We start from the raw sequence: 22,062 nt of genomic DNA, 5'->3' as shown, positions 1-22,062 counted from the left end.
AACTTCATGCAGTTTGCACATGCCCACCTCTCAAGCCTGTCAGTGTCCCTGTGGATGGCATCTCTTCACTCCAGTGTGTTGGCTACACCACACAGCTTGGTGTCATCAGCACATTTGCTGAGGATGCACTCAAAACCATCCATGTCGCCAACAAAGATGTTAAACAGCACCAATCCCAGTATCAACCCCTAGGGAATGCCATTCATCTCTGGTCTCCACGTGGACACTTGTTCCTCTACTTGTGCAGTATAAGAAGCAGAGATGCCATCTGAAGCCAGTTCTCCAAGTGAGTTATCTGATGTCCTGTAGCAGTGTGCTTGTAATGGCCAAAGAGGTTCAGGCCGAAATCCAGCTTTCACAGTTCTTTTTCAGCTAGTGATATACAGGTTACTTCTGCTAGCTCTTGCTCTAGATCCTGGTCATGTATTACTAGATCACTGCTGTTCCTGAGAACTTTTTTCCCCCTTTCATTCACTATTGGTTCATTCCACAGTTGACTTTTGGCAGAGGGAAGGAGTACCTGAAGCACATAATGGACGTCCACAAGGAGAAAGGCTACGGCTGTAGCATTTGTAACCGACGTTTTGCCTTGAAGGCAACTTACCATGCCCACATGGTCATTCATCGGGAGAACCTGCCTGATCCTAATGTGCAGAAGTAAGATGATGTGTTGGACTGATAAGAGGAGCTGTCTTTTTGAAGTTACAGTGGCTCTGCCACCTGATGCTTTTAGAGAATTGGGCTGTAACTAAAATACCTGAAACTGTGTATCGGGTGTTAAAATGTTTATTACAAGCTTGAAATATGTATCACTAAGGATTCGCTTCATACAGGTGATCAGTCAACAGCCTTTCAGTTTGGGCTCTGTAAAGCATAAATCTATGATTTTTGTAAATATTTTCAAAAATTTTGATTTGAGGATATAGCAGTACCAGACTGCTCCAAGCTTGCAGTGAACTTACAGGATTCTTAAGGGTAATTTTAAAAATGCATTTATATTTCAAGGAATTCTTATAGTATTACTAAATGAAATACAGTTACTGACAGAGATGCCTGAAATCCACCTCTGTCTCAAGAAAAGAATGAAGGTTTTTGGTCTCTGGTTTCAGATACATCCATCCATGTGAAATCTGTGGAAGGATTTTTAACAGTATAGGAAATCTGGAAAGACACAAGCTTATACACACAGGTAAAAATGTTGTGTTTCTTTATTATTATCAGTATTACAAAGAAATTTCTGTTTTCAGTGCCTGCCTCTCAGGAGGAAATAAGTTACGGTTTTTACTGGAAGTTACAATATGATAAATGTTATATTTATGCTTCTAGGGTAAACCAGTTTTCTAAAGCAAGTAGTATTAACAAAGATATTTGGTCTAGGCATACAATCCAGATTCCTGGTTAATATGATGCAGGATTCAGCTTCTAAAAATCCCAATTCTGTATTCTGTTCTACCCCGAATTCTTATCCATGCCACCTTCTCACCATTACCCAGGCTGAAAACTGCTATTGCAAAATCATTTTTAACAGCTCATTATTACTTCATGCTATTCAGTATTTTCCTACCTCAGGCTTTATCTTTTTTTTTTTTTTTTTTTTTAGATCTCACACAAAAAGCCAGCTTTTCTCTCTCTCCAGAGTCTTCTAATTTAGATTGGGCTACAATATGCATGAAAAATGTGGTTGACAACACATGTGGACTGTTGCCCTCTAATTCACCAGTTTAGTCAGGTTTTAGGAGAAGCGCATTCTTCATTAACATTTTTTTTGTTTATGTTGTCTTTTAAATTTATTTTTAAGGTGTAAAAAGTCATGCTTGTGAGCAATGTGGCAAATCATTTGCTAGAAAAGACATGTTAAAAGAACATATGCGAGTCCATGATAATATCCGAGAATACTTGTGTGCAGAGTGTGGCAAAGGTATGTCTAATGACTTGTTTTCCAGTAATTCTGATACTAAAATAGCAGGTGAATATCTGAATTATAATTACTTCCGTTCTTAGAATATTGGGAAGGTCCTTGGTACTGTAAATCCTGCATTTTTTGAGAGATAGAAACTGTATTAATCAGGAGCCTTTTGGATACATAAACTACCATAATTTTATACAATTTAGTTTCATGGCCTGAAAGACAAAAGTGATTTTAATAAAACTTGCTTCTGTCAGATTGAGGAGTGTTTGCCTGAATGAGTTCCAGTGCATTTGCAGCACAAGAATGAATACAAGTTAATTTTTTTCATTCTATGCTGTTTTCAGACTTAAGAAATAGAGTAATTTCTGTCTGTAAGAGCCTGAAGAATCAAAGTTACTACAACTTTTTCAATTGTTTGCATTATAACTTGAACAAAGCTGAGCTGGTATTTTAGGGGAAGGCATTAAGTCAGTCTGACAATTATAATGATGTTTTGTCTTTGCTTGTCTCTGCTGTCTTGCTTCTGCTTCAGTGGTTACTGGTTACTGAGTGGTTACCGAGATGTTTTCCAGAGCTTTTGACTGGAATTAAAATAATAATCGCAACAATTAAAAATATACAAATATAATCCTAGAGCTCTTGGCTAACAACATGATCATCCTGAGTTTTCCTCTAAAGGTGGAAGCAATGGACTAACTGTCATGCTGTACCTTTTCTCTCACAGGGATGAAGACAAAACATGCTCTTCGTCACCACATGAAGCTTCACAAAGGGATTAAAGAGTATGAATGCAAGGAATGCCACCGAAAATTTGCACAGAAAGTCAACATGCTGAAGCATTACAAAAGACACACAGGTGATGTCTCTAAAGGAGTACAAAAGATGCCTCCCACATCAATTTATCTTGGATTTGTTTTCTACCAGATATAGTGGCATGGCTTAGATAAAATTAGCTAGTGAATCTGGGCTTCTTCTTCCTGTTTAGTTGTTTATTTATTTAATTTTTTTAGTAATATGAGACTTGGAATTGTCCTAGATACCTTAGACTGTTTTCACTCTGATGCTAAATGTGCTCTTCATGCAGGAATCAAAGATTTCATGTGTGAGCTCTGTGGCAAGACATTTAGTGAGCGAAATACAATGGAAACTCATAAGTTGATTCATACAGGTAAATTCTCTAAAAAACAGTATCCAAAGACAGTATCTTAATTTTGTTCCTAGGCTTGCTAGGCTGCCAGTCTTGGAACTAGTGTTAATTGTCATGTTACCAACATAAAATTGTTCTTCTTGTTGAGATGCTGACAATACGATACTCATCTTTGGGGGCTATCCCTAACAGCATTTCCTTCCATCTGCCACCAGTAGGAAAACAGTGGACATGTTCAGTTTGTGATAAGAAGTATGTCACTGATTACATGCTACAGAAGCACATCCAGCTCACTCATGATAAGGTGGAAGCCCAAAGCTGTCAGCTGTGTGGGACAAAGGTTTCTACCAGAGCATCCATGAGTCGACATATGAGACGTAAACATCCAGAGGTGAGTTAATTTGGCAGGTAGACTGTGGGGTGGTTTAGGGTTTTTTTTAACTATTACTATTTTTTTTTTCTTTTTGTAAAGAGAACTTACAGCCTTCAGTGACTTGAAAGGAGTTACGTTTTTTTTTTTTCCCCTCTCTTTTTTTCTGTTCTTTTGGGGCCAATTTTAGGAAGTGTCTGTTAAACATGCACTTAAGTGAGTCAGCCCTTTCATTATGTTAAGTTTCAGTTGTAAACACATCTGATTGTCAGTACCTAAAAGTTAAGTTGTCTTGATTATTTAAATCCCTTTTTCTGCCTCAGCTTAAGTATATATTTTTTTTTCATGTTTCCATTATTTGAGTATAATTCATTTTTTTTCCCATTGTGTTTGCTGTATTCAGAAGTGATCTGAAAGCAGTGGTGAATAGAGAGGTGATGGCCGCATCTGCTGATGATACAAAATTATTCTTAGTATTAAAGGTGAATGCTGACTGCAGACAATCTGGATTAGAGGGATGCTTTGTCTGACCCCAACATGGTTTTTATTGTGGTCTACATTTCTGAATAGCTATTGTGTTCCTCCTCAGTGTTTCTTGTTTAGGTTGACTAAGGCTTGTCCATTCCCTTTGAGGGTTTTGGGGTTTTTTTACTACCTATTTATCATTAGTATTGCTTTGCTGTGAACATTTTTTTATCATGAATAGGAAGGAAGTCAACAAAAAGCTTTGTTTATTGATTATTTTATTAAAATGCAGCTACATCTCTGCAATCCAGAGGGCCATTTGTCTCTGTTCTTTGACAAGCTGAGATGTATAGATTCAGTTGAAAATAATGGAGTAGGACACGGTTGACAGATTTATAAATAGAAGACTTTTTTTCAAACACATTGTTTCTCTTCCATAGTATTCATCGCTTCCCAGGGGTTTGTGTTCTGTCTAAAATATTAAAATAAACATATTCTTCTGTTGTTGTCTTTAAACTTTGCTGGCTTTCAAAAAGAAGGAAAATATTACATGCCAAAAAGTTATTTTTTAAAAAGCCATGGTGAATTCCCTTGTGTTAAGTGAAATGTGTAAAATATTAGCTTACATCATGTTTGCTTTGTGACACGGTTTATTAGGGCAATGGTTTTTTGTTTGGCTGTGGTATGCACTGCTGTCCTTCACCAGCTGATACCTCTTTGTTCACAGATAATTTCAGTGACAATTGGTGAGTTAGAGCCATTGCCAGAGACGACTACCATTGATGCCTCCTCAATTGGGATTGTTCAGGTAAAATGGCCATTGCAGAATTCTGGTAGCAGCTGGGCTCCAGGCCAATGGAAGGGGGTGAGGTGGGGACATCACTTTTTTGGTACATATTGTACCCAAGTGTAGGCTGATGGGCAGGGAATGTGCTTTTTTTAGAGAGTCAGCCCCAGATGAACGTGTATAAGCAAACACAAGCTGTTGATCTGTGTTCTTGTATAACACAGGAATTACAGGGTGAGGTCTCATTCCTTGAAATCAGGTTTTGCTCAAGTTTGTTTCTTCATTTGAGAATCAACAGTAAACCAAATACAGGTGATATTCTCTTTCTTGGAACTTGACTAGGTGAAATGACTTGATGTTTTGTTTGGAAATGTGTTGCTCCAGCCGGAATTAGCCTTGGAACAGGGTGAATTACCAGAAGGGAAACAGAATGTGAAAGCTCCTAAACGAGTCCAGAAACGAAAACAGAAGTCAGGTGAGGAGGAGGAAGCTCAAGTGCCTGAGGACCCTGCCTTCAGTGAATACACAGAGAAGGAAGGTGAATTCACAGGGAATGCTGGCGATGAGACTAATTCAGCTGTACACAGTATCCAGCAGGTGAGCTCCAGTAGCAGGGTGATGGGCAGCAGGCCTTACTTGGAGGGATAACCCTTCTTTTTTCCCTAATAGCTAACACAGAAGAGTGATCGGAACATTTAGGGCTAATTTGACAAATGGTGGTAGTATGAAGATTAATAGAGACTTTAAAAAAACAAGGCATTGGACCAGTAAGCTCCTCGTGTTTTCGTTTCCTTTGGCGATACCCTCTCCTTGTTTGGCAGATACCACTGCTGGCTGAAGCTGTGACTAGAAGGATTAAAGTTAGTTCAGCTGCTTGTTTTCAGTGTTGCATATGCCTCCCTCCAATTCCCTTCATATTTCTATGCTTGGAAGTTGTTCTGTTCCAAGCTTTCTGTGTTCCCCTCTGTGTGTGTGACTTCTCTTGCTGGCAGTAGCAACGTGCGAGCCCATCAGCACTTAGGTGATCTTTCTTAATGCTTGATATTTGGCAGTCAGCTGCAAGATCTAAGATTGAGGTTACCTTTCTGTTTTTCCTCAGGTGGTGGTGACCCTTGGTGACCCAAATGTCACCGTCCCTTCCAGTTCTGTCGGGCTGACAAATATCACTGTTACCCCCATTACGACGACAGCTGGACCCCAATTCACAAACCTCCAGCCAGTGGCTGTGGGCCACCTGACTGCACCTGAGCGCCAGTTGCAGCTGGACAACTCAATTCTCACCGTGACATTTGACACTGTCAGTGGTTCCGCCATGCTGCACAACCGCCAAAATGACATTCAGATCCAGCCGCAGCCAGAGGCAGCCAATCCTCAGTCTGTGGCCCATTTTATAAACCTGACCACCTTGGTGAACTCCATTGCTCCTCTAGGGAACCAGATAACAGAACAGCATCCTCTGACATGGAGGTCAGTGCCTCAGACTGATGTCTTGCAGCCCCAGGCACAGCCAACCCAGCAGCAGTCAGGACAGCCACAGGTGCAAACAGAGCAACAACAACAGATGTATAGCTACTAATTTATACTTGGAAAAGTTTTTAAATGGACAGCACTTAGAGACAAAAACACACAGATGTTTGGAAAATTCCTAATAGGATTGTTTGCTGGATACCAAACAAAGATGGGAAAATGTTTATGCAATTAAATGTAAGCTAAAATTGGCATAACACCCTAATCTTGAGATTCTCATGCTGTCTCTAGACCTTGCACTGTCTTACAAAAAGAAAAAAGAACTCACCATAAATTTAGCACCCCCTTGCACTGTGTATTTTGTGTGGTAAAACTGAGATTTGACAGAAGCATCAGAATAGAATCACAGAATTATAGAAGGGTTAGAGTTGAAAGAGACCTTAGAGATCATCTAGTTCCAACCCTCCTGCATGCGCAGGGACATCCCCCACCAGATCAGGTTGCTCAAAGTCCTGTCCAGCCTGGTCTTGAGGACTGCCAGGGATGGGGCATCCACAGTGTCTCACCACCTTCACACTAAAGAATCTCTTCCTAATGTCTAACTTCATCCTCCCCTCTTCCAGTTTAAGGCCATTACACCTTGTCCTCTCACTACAAGCCCTCATTAAAAGTCCCTCCCCAACTTTCCTGTAGGCCCCTCCGGGTACTGGAAGGCCACTATTAAATCTGCCTAGAGCTTTTTCTTCTCCAGGCTGAACAGCCCAAACACTCTCAGCCTGTCCTCATAAGAGAGCTGCTCCAGCCCTCAGATCATTTTCATGGCTCTCCTATGGACTTTCTCCATGAGCTCTATGTCCTTGGGAGCTCCAGAATTGGACGCAGTACTCCAGGTGGGGTCTCATGAGAGCCAAGTAAAGGGGAGAATCACCTCCCTGGTCACGCTTCTTTTGATGCAGCCCAGGAGGTGATTGGCTTTCTGGGCTGCAAACGCATATTGCTGGCTCATGTTGAGCTTCTTGTCCACCATCACCCCCAAGTCCTCCTCTGGACTGTTTTTGATCCATTCTCCACTCAGCCTGTATTTGTGCTTGGGATTGCCCTGACCCAGGTGCCCGACCTTGCACTTGGCCTTGTTGGACTTCATGCAGTTTGCATGAGCTCACTTCTTAAGCCCGTCAAGGTCCCTCTGCGTTGCCTCCCTTGCCTCCAGCGTGTCGACCTCACCACACACTTTGATGTTGTCAGCAGACTTGCTGAGGCTGCACTGAATGCCACTGTCCATGTCGCTGACAAAGATGTTAAATACTGACCCTCAGGGAACACCACTGGTCACAGGTTTCCATCTGGACATCAAACTGTTGGTCACACTTCTTTTAGTGTGACCACCCAGCCAGTTCCTTACCCAGCGAGTGGTCCATCAATCTAACTGGTACTGTTCAGTTTTGATACCAGGATGTCATGCAGGACAGTGTGAAAAGCTTTGCACAGATCCAGTTAGATGATGTCGGTTGCTCTTCCTTCGTCCACCAAGGCCATGACCCCATTGTAGGGGGCCACCAAATTAGTCAAGCAGGATTTGCCCTTGGTGAAGCCATGTTGGCTGTCACAAATGGTTTTCCATGTGCCTCAGCAGAGCCTTCAGGAAGATCTTCTCCATGACCTTGCCAGGCACAGAGGTGAGACTGACTGGTCTATAGTTCCCTGGGTCTTCCTTTTTCCCTTCTTGAAAATGGGAGTTATCTTTCCCCTTTTCCAGTCAGTGGGAACTTTGCCAGACCTGCAAAGACTTTTCAGATATGATGGACAGAGACTCTGCAACTCCATCAGCCAGTTCCTTCAGGAGCCGTGGATGAATCGTGTCAGGTCCCATGGGCTTGTGCACCTTCAGGTCCTTCAGATGGTCATAAACCTCCTATTCTACAGTGGGGAGATCCCTCTTTTCACAGTCAATGCCTTTACCTTCTCTAACTTGAGTGGTGTGACCAGAGCCTTTGCCAGTGAAGACTAAGGCAAAGTAGTCATTGAATACCTCAGCCTTCTGTATGTCCTGCATGGCCAGGTCTCCAGCTTCTTTCTGAAGTGGGCCCACATTTTCCCTTGTCTTCCTCTTACTGCTGACATACCTGTAGAAACTTTTCTTGTCGTTCTTAACATCCCTGGCCATGTCAAATTCTGTCTGTGCTTTGGCCTTCCTTACCCCATCCCTTGCTTCTCTGACAACTTGTTTGTACACCCCCCAGGATACCTGTCCCTGCTTCCACTCTGTATGCCTTGTTTTTACATTCAGCTGTGTGCAGGAGCACCTTGCTCATCCACACAGGCCTCCTAGCTCTCCTGCCTACCTTCCCCTTTGTTGGGACACATAGCTCCTGGGCATGGAGGAAGTGATCCTTGAATATGGACCAGCTTTCCTGCGTTCCCCTCTCCTCCAGGGCTTTGTCCCACAGTACCCTACCAAGCAGATGCTTGAAGAGACCAAAATCTGCTCTCTTGAAATCAAGGGTAATGAGCTTGCTTCGCTCCTTCCTTGCTGCCCTAAGGATCCTGAATTTGACCATGTCATGGTCACTGCAGCCTCCTCTCCCTTTTACATCACCAACCAGCCCATCTCTTGTTGGTGAGAACAAGGTCCAGCATAGCACCTTTTCTTGGTTCCTCTACCATTTGGAGGAGGAAGTTGTCATCAATGCACTCCATGAACTTACGGGATTGCTGATGCTTTGCTGTGTTGTCCTTCCAGCAGATGTCAGGGTAGTTGAAATCCCTCATGAGGACCAGGGCCTGGTGACGGCGAAGCTGCTCCTATTTGCCTGTAGAGGGCCCCATTGCTTGGGCATCCTGGTCTGGTGGCCGGTAGCAGACCCCCACTATGACATCTCCTGCCCCTCTCTTCCCTTTAACCCTGACCCATAAGGTTTTGCTCGATTACTCCTCCGTGCCCAGGCGGAGCTCCACAGACTCCAGCTAGTCACTGTTGTAGAGGACACCCCCTTTTCTTCTGCCCTCCTTGCCCTTCCTGAAGAGCTTTTACCCAGCCATCCCCATACTCCAGTAGTAGGAGTCATAATACATCTTAACCAAAGCAGGGGAATCCCAAATATGATGGCACTGGTGATTTATTAAATCCTTTCAAGCCATAGCATGTCACTTCTTTCCAGTCTGGAAATGTCACATGAATACCTTGTTCACAGTGAGGTGGAATGCACTTGTGGTCAGCTGGTAAAGACACAAACGGGCAAAACAATAATTGTCTTTTATTTTTTATCTTCTTTAGGTCTAGTGTCTGACAACATTGGTAAAGCAGGTGGAGGCTGGGGCTTTGGGTGTGGGGATAAGTGTGGTGTGGAAGAAAATACACAATTTTTACAAAGTATTTCCATTTTAGTAATGCAAAAACCCTATATCCCTAACACAGTGTTAGTGCTACTTGAGTCAGATAGCTGGTCTAATGCTAAAGCAGCTTTTACGATCTAGTCAAGTTTGAGTCAAACCAGTTAGGAACTGGAAAAAAGAATGTGATACAGTTTTATGTAACTTTTCAAAACTGCTCTTTCAATCCTGCTTTTAGCTATTAGGTCTGAAGAGCAATCAGTTCCTTTTGATCAAGTTCAGGATGTTAATTTTTTTCAATTAGTCTTCTTTCATGGTGTAATAAACATTTGAGAAAGCATTCTTTTTATATATATATGCATATATATACATATATATATATATAGACTTTGTATTTTACTGTGTGTTCCTGGTGAGTATTTGTGCAAAAAACACTGTTATCGGTATGATTCATTCATTTTTTTCCTCCCCATATTGCCCTTTCTCACTGAAATAATGTATGGCTTTTATTCCTTCTGCTTCCAAAACTATTTCCAGAATTCATAGTGACACACAAAATTGTGTGAAATGCAAGAAAAAAGAATGTCTGAAGCATATTCTGCCACATGGAGGCAGTGTGCCCTACTGTATAATGTCCAAGGTTTGCATGACTACTGGGGATATAAATAGTGGGTTGGATCAAATACATCATTTCTGATACTAGCCTTTGATTCCATTCTCCATGCACTGATGTGCAGTATGGACTTTTGCATGTCAAGAAGATAGTATCTTTCCCACAGAGAAAAAGCAGCTGATATAAAAGAGGAGTAAACTTAAAAAAAAAAAAAGTTGCTGCCTGGAATCCTGAAAGGCAAACCTGACCTTCCAGCTATAGCTGAAGAACAAGGTCCTTTGGGGCAACAGACTGAGCTACAGAACCTTGCTAAAAGGTTTTTGCTGTGGATAAAGCAGCTGCGGTGTTTGACAGTGAAGATAGATTAATGGTTGTAAAAATCCTGTCTGTGCCTATCATATTTATTAAAATGTTCTATGTATTAGCAGAAATATGAGTAGGACTTACATCAGCTTTGAAAGTCTATATTAACATGGACTACCTGACCCCTAAAGGATGCCTTACAATCTCTACAACAAATGCTTCCAAAGTATAAATGTCTGGTATGAAAGTTACCCTTTGGTGCTTTTATCGGTGCCATGGCAGTGTGCAGAGGCTTGCTATGCTAGACTCTGCATCAGGCTTATTTGCAGCAGGAAATGTGTGTGAAAGGGGTTTCTGGTGACAGATTTTTGTGTCAGAGGAGTAGAGCTATTTCCCTGTAAGTGTCAACAAGCCTATAAAATGTCTGCATGGGAGGTACAAGGATGCATACCAGAAAGAGAAAATACCTTTTAGCTGTTTGGGAAAGAGAATTTTTCATTCCCTACCCCTTTCTGTCTTCCTCAGATCCTTTTCACACTATACCTTGAGATCCTGTTAGCCTCCCAATATCCTGAGAAGTGCAGTTTTATGCCCCGCTGTCACCTGGATTATTTCACCACTGGTTTGAGCCAGTTAAGTCTCTTCTCAGCTGTTCTGTCCACACATGCTTCCCCTTCACACCAAACTCACTGGTCAAGAGGAAGCTAGGTTTTATTTCTGAAATGTGTTCTTAATGTATCTGAAACTTTTTTTTTTTTCTGTGCATTTGGTGCTCATTTTCTAAAGGCATATCACCTTTTGGCACGGTACTTTGGAGAGACAAAAAAAAGCGGGGGGAAGAAAAGCAAATGTACAGGTCCTAGGTCTAGTTGTTTTGGTAAATAAAAGATGGCTAACATCTAAAAATACATATATAGAGAAAGATATATACACACACACAAATAGAAGGTTACAGTGCTGCATGTAGGGTTTCTAGAAGATCAGGGTTTTCTTTAGAAATATGTTAATGGTAATTAAGCTTTTAAGTGGGGAAGAAGAGGGATTTTCCTTAGCTGCAGAGTGAGTACATCTGCTCTATGTTAATACTACTGATAGTAGCATTCATGAGGCATTGAATCAACCTGTGTCATTTTAACGTGATTGCCTATTTAATAAAAAATGCATATGGAGGTAATCAGCAAGTGAAAAGACTTCACAAAACCTCTTTATCCTAATGTGATCCTCTGGTATTCTATACTCTATGCTTCCTATCATCCCTCTCACACTAACTGGCCTGAAAAATCCCATCCAAGCAAGTCAGCATCTTGCCTTTCTGGTAATGATTGATTCTAGTTAATTTAAAAAGGAATGATCAGACAATAAATGCTTTCTTGTTGGTGGTCACAAGTAAAGAAATGTCTCTTTTCAGTCTCTCAGTATCCCCGGGATCATAGAATCCTAGAACAGCCCAGGTTGGAAGGGAACTCAAAAGATCATCTGGTCCAACCTTTGTTTTTGCAAAAAGGAGCCTGGAGGAGCTCATCTGGTACCCTATCCAACTGTGTCTTTAAAACCTCCATCAACAGGGACTTTACTGTATCCCTGGGGAGGTTGTTCCAGTGGATGATTGTTCTTACAGTAAAAACTAAATAATATTCTGCTTCAGGAGGGAAAAAATATGACCACTGGAAGGGCTTTGACTAGGCCAGGCAATAGACAGTTCTCTAAAAGCTAATCTCCCCAGAGCACTCCTTTTAGAAATTACCCTGACTTTTCCCTGCAACCATTGCTATGGTACCTCATCATCTCTTGGTGTGATTTTGTTATTACTACTGTTACTAACATCCCTGTAAGAACACAACTGTATCTTGGGTGTGCTGCAACATGAACATTTTCAAAAGAAATTTTGTTTGGAAACGTTGGAAATTGATGCCATTTCAGAGAAAGCTTATCTTGGACAAATAGCTGCTTTCCCAACTAAGCCTTTTCAGATCAATACCAAAGTTATACTGATGCTGTTTCAAACTGCACAAGAAATAAAACTACATAAGGGATGTGCAATCTAAATTTCTGTTGCCAATTTGTTACTAGGCTTTTCAGCTGTAGAGTGTGAAGGTTATTGTTTTCGGCTGTGTTGGAGATTTTGCATAGCAACTGTTCAGTAACAAACTGGAATTACTTTGAGCCAAAGGAGTGATGTTGTGTAGTGTTCTGTGTATTGTCATTGTTAACTGCTAAGACTTATTTAATTGAATGCTGTCTGTGGCACATGGGCTCTGAAGTAAAGGAGCGACAAGGTACAGAACCCTTTCTCCTCCAGTGTTCTTCTTTTGTTCCTTAATTAATGCAGCATTTTTTTCCTTCCAATCACATAGACTTGCTTCAAAAGCCATAGCCTTAATCACTATCTCATAGAACTTTTTACGTCCCTCAATATACAGAAACATGGGGTAGTGTTCTAAAATATTTATTCTATAGCTTGTTACCAGGTAATAAGAGAAAGGAGAAGAAACACAACTCACCACAGACTACAGCCAAGAAGGATTCAATCAGGAAAACCTGCTGCATCAAGTTCTATTACACTGTCTAAAATGAAGATTTTATTTTTAAACATGTCAGTGTAAAGAACAAGTATTGTTGCAGGAACCTACTAGTCAGTCTCCTGTTGGTCTAACCAGGTACATTTCTGTACCTTTTTATTGTTCCAGAAATGGAACAGCCAGGAAACAGTTGCATCTATTTCTATAACTGAATTTTCTGATAGTTTGTCAGCATGATTAACTAGTATTCTGCATACATAAAGATGCGTGAATTGCACATCTCAAAAACTGGGAATGGAAAAAATACATCCAAATGACAATCATAAAAAAACCCTCTGGGTACTACATGAAAATGGATAGGGCAAATAGCTTTGTTAGTATTACTTTTGGAATTCTTGTTTGGTAATGAGATTTCTTTGGTGCTATTTAAAATACTAATGTCACTCCTTCTAATTACTTTTGGCCTTACGTTTATTATTGATATAGGCATACCTGTTGGAAAATCTTTAATCCATTGTACTTTTGGCATGCCTTTTCATGCTGGCTCTGCGTTGGCCTCATCTGATGCAAAGGGAGAAGGAAACATTCGGGAGGAGGATACAGCTGATCCACACCACGATGCACAGAAGGCTCTGCTTGGAGTCCTTTTGGAGACAGACTGTGCAGCCAAGTGACTTGCATCTCTGAGGTGATTACCAAGGTCTGGATTCACTTAAGGGCTTTTGCCCTGTAGCAAATCTAAAGTGTCACGTTGGCAAGAAGAGGGAGGAAAACTTGTTGCTGTTATGTTTGTCATCAACTCGCCTTCAGTACTGAGATGCCACTGTGGTGGTTGCACTGTATATGGCAAGAAGCTGTTTTTCATAATTAAAAATGTATCGCTGTAGAAAGGCACAGTTACTTCACCATACAGTGTAACCATGGTTGGAGAATAAGTTTCTTGCCCTGAAATGCTTTGAGAAAGCTGCTCTGGATTTATTTTCCCTCATGGGTGCTGAAGTGCTGTTCTGCATGTGTCCTGCTGCCAGCTACAAAGTGCTCCGTCCAGTTCAGACCAGGATCTGGCACACCAAGCCCCTGCAGTGCAGCTAACGGTGGCTGACACCTTGGATTGCTTTTCCAGATTGCTTAAATTACCAACAGCTGAGCTGAGGGAGGCAGAGAGGCTATCAAGGCTTGTCCAGGAGACAGTCCCACCCCTAGAGTCAGGATTTCATCCACATTGGTTGTATAATGCTGCTCTTTTTCTGCCTTATCCATGAGCTGTTCTAACCAGGTACAGGCACAACCTGGAACATAGGAAGTTAATAGTTGTAATGGCTGTTAGAGCAGCTGATGTCAAAAGCAATTAAAACAACTAAGTGTGGGGATTTGATTCATCTAAAGCAAAGTTTTTAAGGTCTATGTCTTTTGCTGTCAGATGAGTGCTTTATGTATTTATTTACTTACAGATTTTGAGTCTAGAAAGTTTTTAAGGTGTTCAGTAAATGTAGCAAAAATTAAAATGGCTCCAAAAAAAAGGAGCATAGTAATGGCAGAATGAGGAGTAAAAATTAGGAGAAACAAGTTATACTAATTTTCTCCAGATTTATGCCCTTCTCCTGCCCCTGTGAATCTGAGGTTCATGCCGTGACACTATCTCAAGGAAGGAGACAACACACACTGGCTCGTTTGCCAGAACCTACGTAAGGATTGATATGCTGGGTGCTGTTAATGAGAGCAGGTACCAGCTGAGTTCTTCCCCTCGAGCCATGTGCTCGTTTCAGTGTCTCTGCCAACACAGCTGGCTGTTTGCACAAAGCTTGCAGGACCCTGAGTGTGTCCGAGACTCGTAACTCTCACCTGTTGTGAATTTCAAGAAACAGATTCAGAACTGGGGAGCAAGAGGGAGCTGAAAGGCAATGACATACATTGCAAGTACAGCCAAAAACCCTGTGGGAGAACACATACTTAGCCTGCTGTACCAAACTGCACGATAAGCTGTGGTGGATGCAGTGCTGTTAACTCAGTGATTATTGCATCCAGATGCTTTTATTCTAACAGAACCTGTCTTCTGCTACTTGTACAGGGAGAAGTGTGAGTGTGTTCTGTTTACCATAAATTAAATTCAAACATTGAACATGCTCAGGGTGTTATATGCAGCAACATGCAAAAACCAAAGGGGAAGATACTCAAAAGAATGAAGCAGGCCCACATTTCACCACCTTTGGGAAGAGCAAAAGCAAGGTTGTGGGCAGCGTTTTCTTTAGAGTGACTGTCCTTTCTCACGCACAGAATAGACCTGCTCTGGTGTGTATGTGATACCTAGATGTCAGCTGGACACAGGAGTGCCACTGAGGGGAGGACACTGGAATAGGGGTGTTCTACAAGAAAAAAAAAATATATCAAAAAATCAAATCAGCTCATTAAAGAGTGGAGAAGCTTTAACCCTAGTTCCTTGCTGTGCCAAGGAGAGGGAGATAAAAAAAATGGCTCCCCATGTTATGCTGTGTTCCGGGTAGGTTAAAAAAAACATGAACTGCATGTGTGAGCTCCTCTTCCCTTCTCTCCACACCCATGCCTGTGTTAAGGCCCTCGTCTGAGCTTTCAAAGGAATAAACACCTTTTTCTAACTAATGTACGGGTGGCACTTGCGCCCAAGGGCCCTAGCTGTTATACAGAATTCGGGGTTGGTTTTCAAAGTAAGTATAGGTACACGGGTTGGGAGTATTTGGGCAGGAGTGGGTACTATTTAGGGGAGGATGTCTTAAAAAGTAAAGAAGAGTTGGTTTATTGCCCTCCTGTGAAGTTGGTATTGACACAAACAGCAGATTTTTGCTGAAGGGACAGTGGAATCAGTGGCAAAGCACTGTTTTTAAAGGTGGAAAAAAAGAAGAACTTCAATTGCATAATCAAAGTGAAAAAATGAGAAACTTTGTCCTGAAGGTAAATGCACCTACTTCTCATTCACTCTCCTCCCTTTTCCACTACTTTTTTTTTTTTTTTTTCCCACGAAATACATGCAAATCCCAACATGCACTAAATTCTCCTCTAGGCATGATATACTTCTGTGGTTATTTAAGTAAGAAGTGGATTGAACAGAGATATGAGGTGTTCCTGCCAAAAACAAAACAACAAAAAAAAAAAAAAAGAAAAAAAAAGAAAAAAAAAAAAACTAAGTCTTGGAAAAGAGGGCTGTATTTACTGCCATTGTTTTAAAGTAATCCAGTCACTCCTGACAGCATTTCTAGTTAGTAAAGGGGTAGCTGTAATTCTAATTATACTGCATACAAATTTCTTTCTCAGTTTACTTTGTCTTCTCACATTATAGCCAGTATTTGAGTCTACTTTAAAAAATCTCTAGAAATTAAGTGTAAGCATTTGATCGAAGTGAAGAATGGTTTAAGAAGTAATTCGAGTAGAGCAAGAACTTGCTGTAATCAATTAATGCCTGCAAGAAATCACGAATTCCGGTTGCACAGGACCCTCTATCAGAGCCTGGAAGCAGTGACTGAACGCGTGCGGTCTCCCGCACTTCACTGCAAAGACTTCCAGCTCTCAGGGGTATGCACTGCCAGCTGATGCCCTCTCACCTTTAAAGGTGCCTGTGTTGGGTGTGAAGGACGTTGACAATGGTTGGGGTTTAGTCTAAGCGAACGGTGCTACAAATGCAGGAATCAGAGGGGGAGCGGGTGGTGAGCGGGATTGTACAACAGTCACAGAAGATGCGTGTTAACCACTTCCCAGCCTGCTTCCCCTCTCTGGACACTGGCCTCCCACCCGCAGCTCCCTCGCCCCTGCTCTTCAGCTGGCAGCCCAGCTCCTCCTCCCGCACCTCCACGGGCTCCAGGCACCGCCCGCGGGCGCTCCCAGGGGCGCTGCGGGACCTGCCGCCTTCCATCCCCCCCCCTCCCCGGCCCTCCGGAACCGGGGAGCGCCCGCAGCCGCGAAGGAAGCGAAGCGGGTCGAGTCCGGCCAAGGCGCATCCGCACCGCCCGCCCCGCACACGCAGCCCGCCGGTCCCGGGCTGCGCACCGCTCCCGTCTGGGACACAGCTCAGCTGGGGAGCGTCTGACACCGGCCCCCGGGGCTGCCCGGGGCCCCGCCTGGGGCTACGGCTCCTGCGCGGGCGGGGCGGGCGGCGGCGCGGGATGCCCCGGCGGTGCGGGATGCCCCGGCGGTGCGGGATCATCCGCCGGCGGTGCGGGATCATCCGCCGGCGGTGCGGGATGCGGCGGCGGGGCTGTGGCCCTGCCTTGGGCCCGGGCTGCGGGTCAGGGGTGCGGAGAGCGGCTGAGGTGCGGGGTAGGGGTAGGGGTGGTGTGTGTGTGTATGTGTGTGTCTGTAAGCGGCTGAGGTGCGGTGTGGGGGGGGGTAGGGGCAGCAGGGAGAAAGGCAAGGCCCTGAGGGTCCATGTCGTTATGAGCGGGAGAATAGAATAATTATAATTCTAATTAGAATTAGAATAATTGTAACTTGAAATATTTTGCTCCAGTAGTGTTAATACTGCGTCTGGGGCAACTTCAATGAAGTACTTGGCAATGGATTATTTAATATGTAGCATAGATAGTAGTCTTCTCACCTTTCTGTCTGTAGAGGTGCCAACAGTACCTGCTTCAGGTCCCTAAGATGGGACATTGCTGAAATAAAAGGGTTGGTCGTAGCAGTTAAGTTAAAATTGTTACGATGTGAGAAGAGTCCCGCTTGCGATCTGCCATGATCAGTTATCTCAGAAGCTTTCTGGTAATTAACTTCCCGGTAGGGGAAGGCTTCCAAATGGGTAGTCTTAGTAGTGGGAAGTACAAACATACTGCCAGTTATGTTGACAGTTGTCTGCTTAACACCAGGGAGTTGGCACACTGATCCCTGCCTGCATTTCCACTTGCACACTTTTTATTTTTTCAACCCAGTACTATGTCTGTGCCTGACTTTTTTAATCGATAGAATCAGTAAGAGCATCATGGAAGACACAGTCAAACATTTATGTTAATGCTTTAGGCAATTGGACAGATCTGTACGTGTTGAGAAAGTGAAGCACCTCCTCCCACCTGCTTGTTGCTAGCCTCCTTCCAAAGTCTGCTGCTGACTGAGATCCATCAGCTGATCTGCTTGGAGGCTATTTAAACTCTTAAAACTAACCCAGATTGCTGTGAATAATGCAAGTTAGGGAGTGGTCCTCTGAGCAGCTGAACTGGCAGATTTTTTAACCTAGTAACACAGGGAATAAATAGTAAGGGGGTGGAAAACCAGTGAGAGCAGACCAATAGTTTTTAATGAAGATTGCTATTGTTTTATCTATTCAGAATAATGAAAAAAAACAGTGGAACTATTTCTCCTTTATTTATATTTCTGTTGTTTCCTTTGTACTGATTCAAACATACATCCAGTTGAGCAGAAAACTGATTTAGCCATCACTCCCTCCCCCAAGAATTATCTTTCCATTGGATCTGTTTTCTCATCAGTTTAGTGGGTGGCTGTGCCCATTCCAGAGCTGGATCTTGGGAAGAATAAGAAGGGGCAGATGAAATCCGCCCTATTCAGCAGGAGCCCACACATGATGTCAGGCTAAAGTGTCTGTGGAATTGGACTCTTGATAATGGTTACTTTGGCTTTCTATGTGGAAAGAGGTTTTACAGTACTGCTGTGAAGTTAAATTACAATGAAGGCATCCTCAGCAGATGTTTGGGACAGTGATCATAGGTTCCTTATTGTATGGTTGTAATGAAAATGTTACAGCTTCTGGCTTCTGACAAGGTGTACATGTTTGCAAACTATGGCCATAGATGCTTAAAATAGTGTATCCAGTAATTAAGAAAATTAAAACCAAACCAAAACAAAAAAACTTAACGTCTTCTAGGAGCCTTTAATCTTAAATTCTATTTTTACAACAAAAATGTATAGAAATGTGACATGATAACTAAAATTTCTTTGAACCTCCAAAACTTTTAGGCAATGGCCCCTGGAAGCAAGTTTAAGAACACTGAATTGATATTACCATGTGAATGGAAAGAATGCTGCTTTGTAGGGAAATGCATGGAGGAATTTGGTAATCATATTGCAGAACACTTGGAAGAGTACCTACAGCACCTCCTGGAAACAGCAGGTCATTTATGCCTCATCTGCCACACAGATTACATTGCAGTTTGGAAGGTTGTTCCTAGCCTAGAAAATAGTGCTGACTTCAGTTCACCTGTACTGCAGGTGTTCCTAGCTTTTCTAAGGCCCAGCTGCCAGAAGCCCTTAGACAAAGAGCTTGTACCTGCTTTTTGCTTCATATCTGACTGTCCTGGATTTTTGTTTGTATTGATAGCTATTACTAAACTGGAAAGAGACTGGAGATGTGATGTCATGAGAACTTCTGGTATTTTTCCCCCCTAAAATTAAATACCTCGGTGCAATTGTCTAAAACAGATTTTAGCAAATTGGTTTTGAACGGCAGAGGTCTTCCCTTTCAGACAACCAGCCTGCTGTTTAAGAATCTGAAGTTTAAAGTAGCACTTGTATGAATCTTTGTAGCAAAATGGAGAATTTTATTGTTTGTATGGTATTTGCCTTATTTGGATGTGTACATTGGTGTTATTTCCTGACGGGTATTGTGTTTTACACCTTTTTGATAGTATTAAATGTACTTAAAAGTAAAACAAAAAATCCAGTTCTGCAGAAAATTGTAGGCTGTCCCTGTGGATGTCATAGCAATAATATAGTAGAGTTTTTAATATAGCTATTTTGGCTCTTGTATATCCTGCTCTTTATTCTTAACACTGTAATCAAGTGTAATTACAGGTGTAGACATTTTAATTAAAGGTGAATGAGTTTTAATTAAAGGTGAAAAAAAGCAGAATTGGACCAACATTAACAGTGTTTCTGTGACCTAAGCTGAAGAGTGTTGTAGTACATACCGAAGAAAATACCTATTTTTGCAGTTTTTTCCTATTAAATCTAAGAAGTGCCTTTCTGCAAAAAGTTGTATTTAAGGTACAAAACACTCTATCATTGCTGCAGTTGTAAGACAGTGGAAAATCTTTTTGCCACTAAGATTCACAAGTTTTACCTACTCCATTATCAGTAGATAGAAGTTACCAGCTTCTCTGCTAAGGCTACTTAAAGATTGTGAAGTTATTACAGATGTAAGCATTGTTGACATTCTCACTGTTGTGGCAGGTGGTGGCAGATTTCATGCGGTGTTCCATAAAATGATGCTACTTTCTTGTGTAGAGCAGTAGCGGTGTTGGTGGAGAAGTTGTGAATTTTGGATGAAAGATCCCAGAGGGCTGATAAAACGTCAGTTTTCACAGTTACCTCACCAAACTGAAATTCAGAGGCTCTCAGTTAGGGGCATTGGAGCATAATTTGCCAGCTTCTTTGCACAACAGCCATAGCTGGCATCAGTTCCTGAAGACTCCAGAGGAGTTTGTTTGCCAGTTGGGAGAATTGTGATGTAAGTGAAATACGTAGAGATACTGCTTTTTTCTTCTTCTTCTTCTTTCCTAATTTTACTCTAGCATTTGAATTTCACTGACTATTGGGAATTTTTGCTCAGTCTTACCTCTGAACAGTGTTTCCCTCTATCTTTATAGGCAATATATTATTATAGTAGCATTCACAAAAATGTAAGCAACACATTTGCATAACATCTGCAGCCTGAGATTCAAATTGTGTTTCTCTAGTGACTAAAATAGTATTTTTCACCAATGCAACTTCACTTATGTTTTAGGAGCATAAGTGCAAAAACTTTAATATACCCAGTTTATTGACAAATTAATGAACGTGGTTGTTTACAGAGAGATCCAGAGTGTTTATAGTATAAGGCAACAGAATATCTGATGTTCCATGGTCAGCTGGAAATGTGGGTGTTTTGTTTACTAGGACAGATATCACACATTTGCAACAGGCTGTTCATGTAAATCTGGTGTTCAAATGTGGCCAAGATTGGTTTCAATTAAAAATAGTTTGTATCTTGAACACTTTTTGGTGTCCTATATTAAGTTCAATCATTTTTTATTCAGTTTCAGCTGTCCTATTTCTGTATCAAGTGAACCAAGATGATTAGCAGTTGCTATGAGAATGTTAACGTAAATAGTGCTGCCTATATAATTTTTTTTCTTCTTGGAGGTGTTCATTCCTAATCAAAAGTGGCTTCATATTGATATGCCATTACAGGGAAGCACTTCCTCTGTCACTCTTGGCATCAGAACCTCAGATGTTATTTATGACTAGTGAGCATTACCTTTGCATCCACAAGTGTGATGCCTTGCAGTTGACATTTTCTTTCCATCTCCCTTTCTGTAAGCGTTGAGCAAGATAGTTTTTAGAGAAAGCAGTAGTGCAGGAAAATGGTCTATCTATTCTACATTATTTCTTTCATGAGGTTTTTTGTTTTGTTTGAGTTAAGTGATATAACAGAAAACAAATAAAATATTGGCAAAGAAGAAGCACGTGAAATGAGTTGTACTGTGGAAACCAGAAAAACTGTAAAACTGAACAATTTACAAGCCTCATATATCAAATTTGATGTAGGTTTAGTAATGTTGAACTATAAATCAAAGCAAAAACTAATGTTTTTCAAAGGTCTTTGATCCTTATGTCCTTATGTCTCTCTAGGCCTTTCAGTCATTCATGGTTTATAATCCCTAAATCCTATTATCTATGACTTTTTCATATCAAAGTTGTAATAAAATTATTTTTTTACATAAACTATGCTTTTTGAGGATATAATCAAACACTCATAAGGATGAAAATATTTCCACACAAGGAAATGTCAGACTGGTGGTGCTTTACATAGGTATTGTGACCCTCACATGCATCACATTGTTGAATTAGATCAGTGTGATGTTTTAGTATATAAACTGCAGTGATGGAGTGAAATTAGTTTTGTTTTCTGATGGTGGTTATAGATCATGCTTTCCTTTGCTAACCTTCTCCTTACTAGGTCTGAAGTTAGTTCCAGTTTCCTCTCAACGTATGAGCTTACAGACTGTTTGTGCATATATAAAAGATGAGTCCATCCTCATCTGTATGTTATTACCAGACAGAATGTCTAAAAATAACCATTTTGCTTTTTTTGGTTCCAAATTCAGAATATCTATAATCATATAACGCCTTGATGGCTCTATTGTAAATATTTTTTCTTTACATGAAGTAAAAAATGGCATAAGATTGAGAGTGAAGTTTAT

The 22,062-nt window shown here is 41.5% G+C and overlaps 1 protein-coding gene across 10 annotated transcripts in view; it reads left to right on the top strand.

The window, feature by feature from the left end:
• PRDM15 (PR/SET domain 15) overlaps positions 1-22,062 on the top strand; it is a 64,173-nt gene that overhangs the window by 31,176 nt on the left and 10,935 nt on the right. For 6 of the 10 annotated variants that reach the window (XM_051629087.1, XM_051629078.1, XM_051629064.1 and 3 more), the window contains 9 exons: positions 494-657; positions 1,110-1,189; positions 1,799-1,918; positions 2,634-2,765; positions 2,994-3,077; positions 3,272-3,447; positions 4,619-4,699; positions 5,063-5,275; positions 5,778-6,493. In XM_051629087.1, coding sequence (XP_051485047.1) covers positions 494-657; positions 1,110-1,189; positions 1,799-1,918; positions 2,634-2,765; positions 2,994-3,077; positions 3,272-3,447; positions 4,619-4,699; positions 5,063-5,275; positions 5,778-6,254 — 1,527 coding nt within the window. In that variant the 3' untranslated portion in view covers positions 6,255-6,493. Of the gene's footprint in view, positions 1-493; positions 658-1,109; positions 1,190-1,798; positions 1,919-2,633; positions 2,766-2,993; positions 3,078-3,271; positions 3,448-4,618; positions 4,700-5,020; positions 5,276-5,777; positions 6,494-13,396; positions 13,994-22,062 lie in introns of those variants that run through there. The other 4 variants (XM_051629097.1, XM_051629068.1, XM_051629104.1 and 1 more) reach the window with 4 other exon arrangements.

Source organism: Apus apus, chromosome 1 (genome assembly GCF_020740795.1).
Source record: "Apus apus isolate bApuApu2 chromosome 1, bApuApu2.pri.cur, whole genome shotgun sequence".
NCBI lineage: Eukaryota > Metazoa > Chordata > Aves > Apodiformes > Apodidae > Apus > Apus apus.
This window is presented reverse-complemented; position numbering and strand designations above follow the sequence as displayed.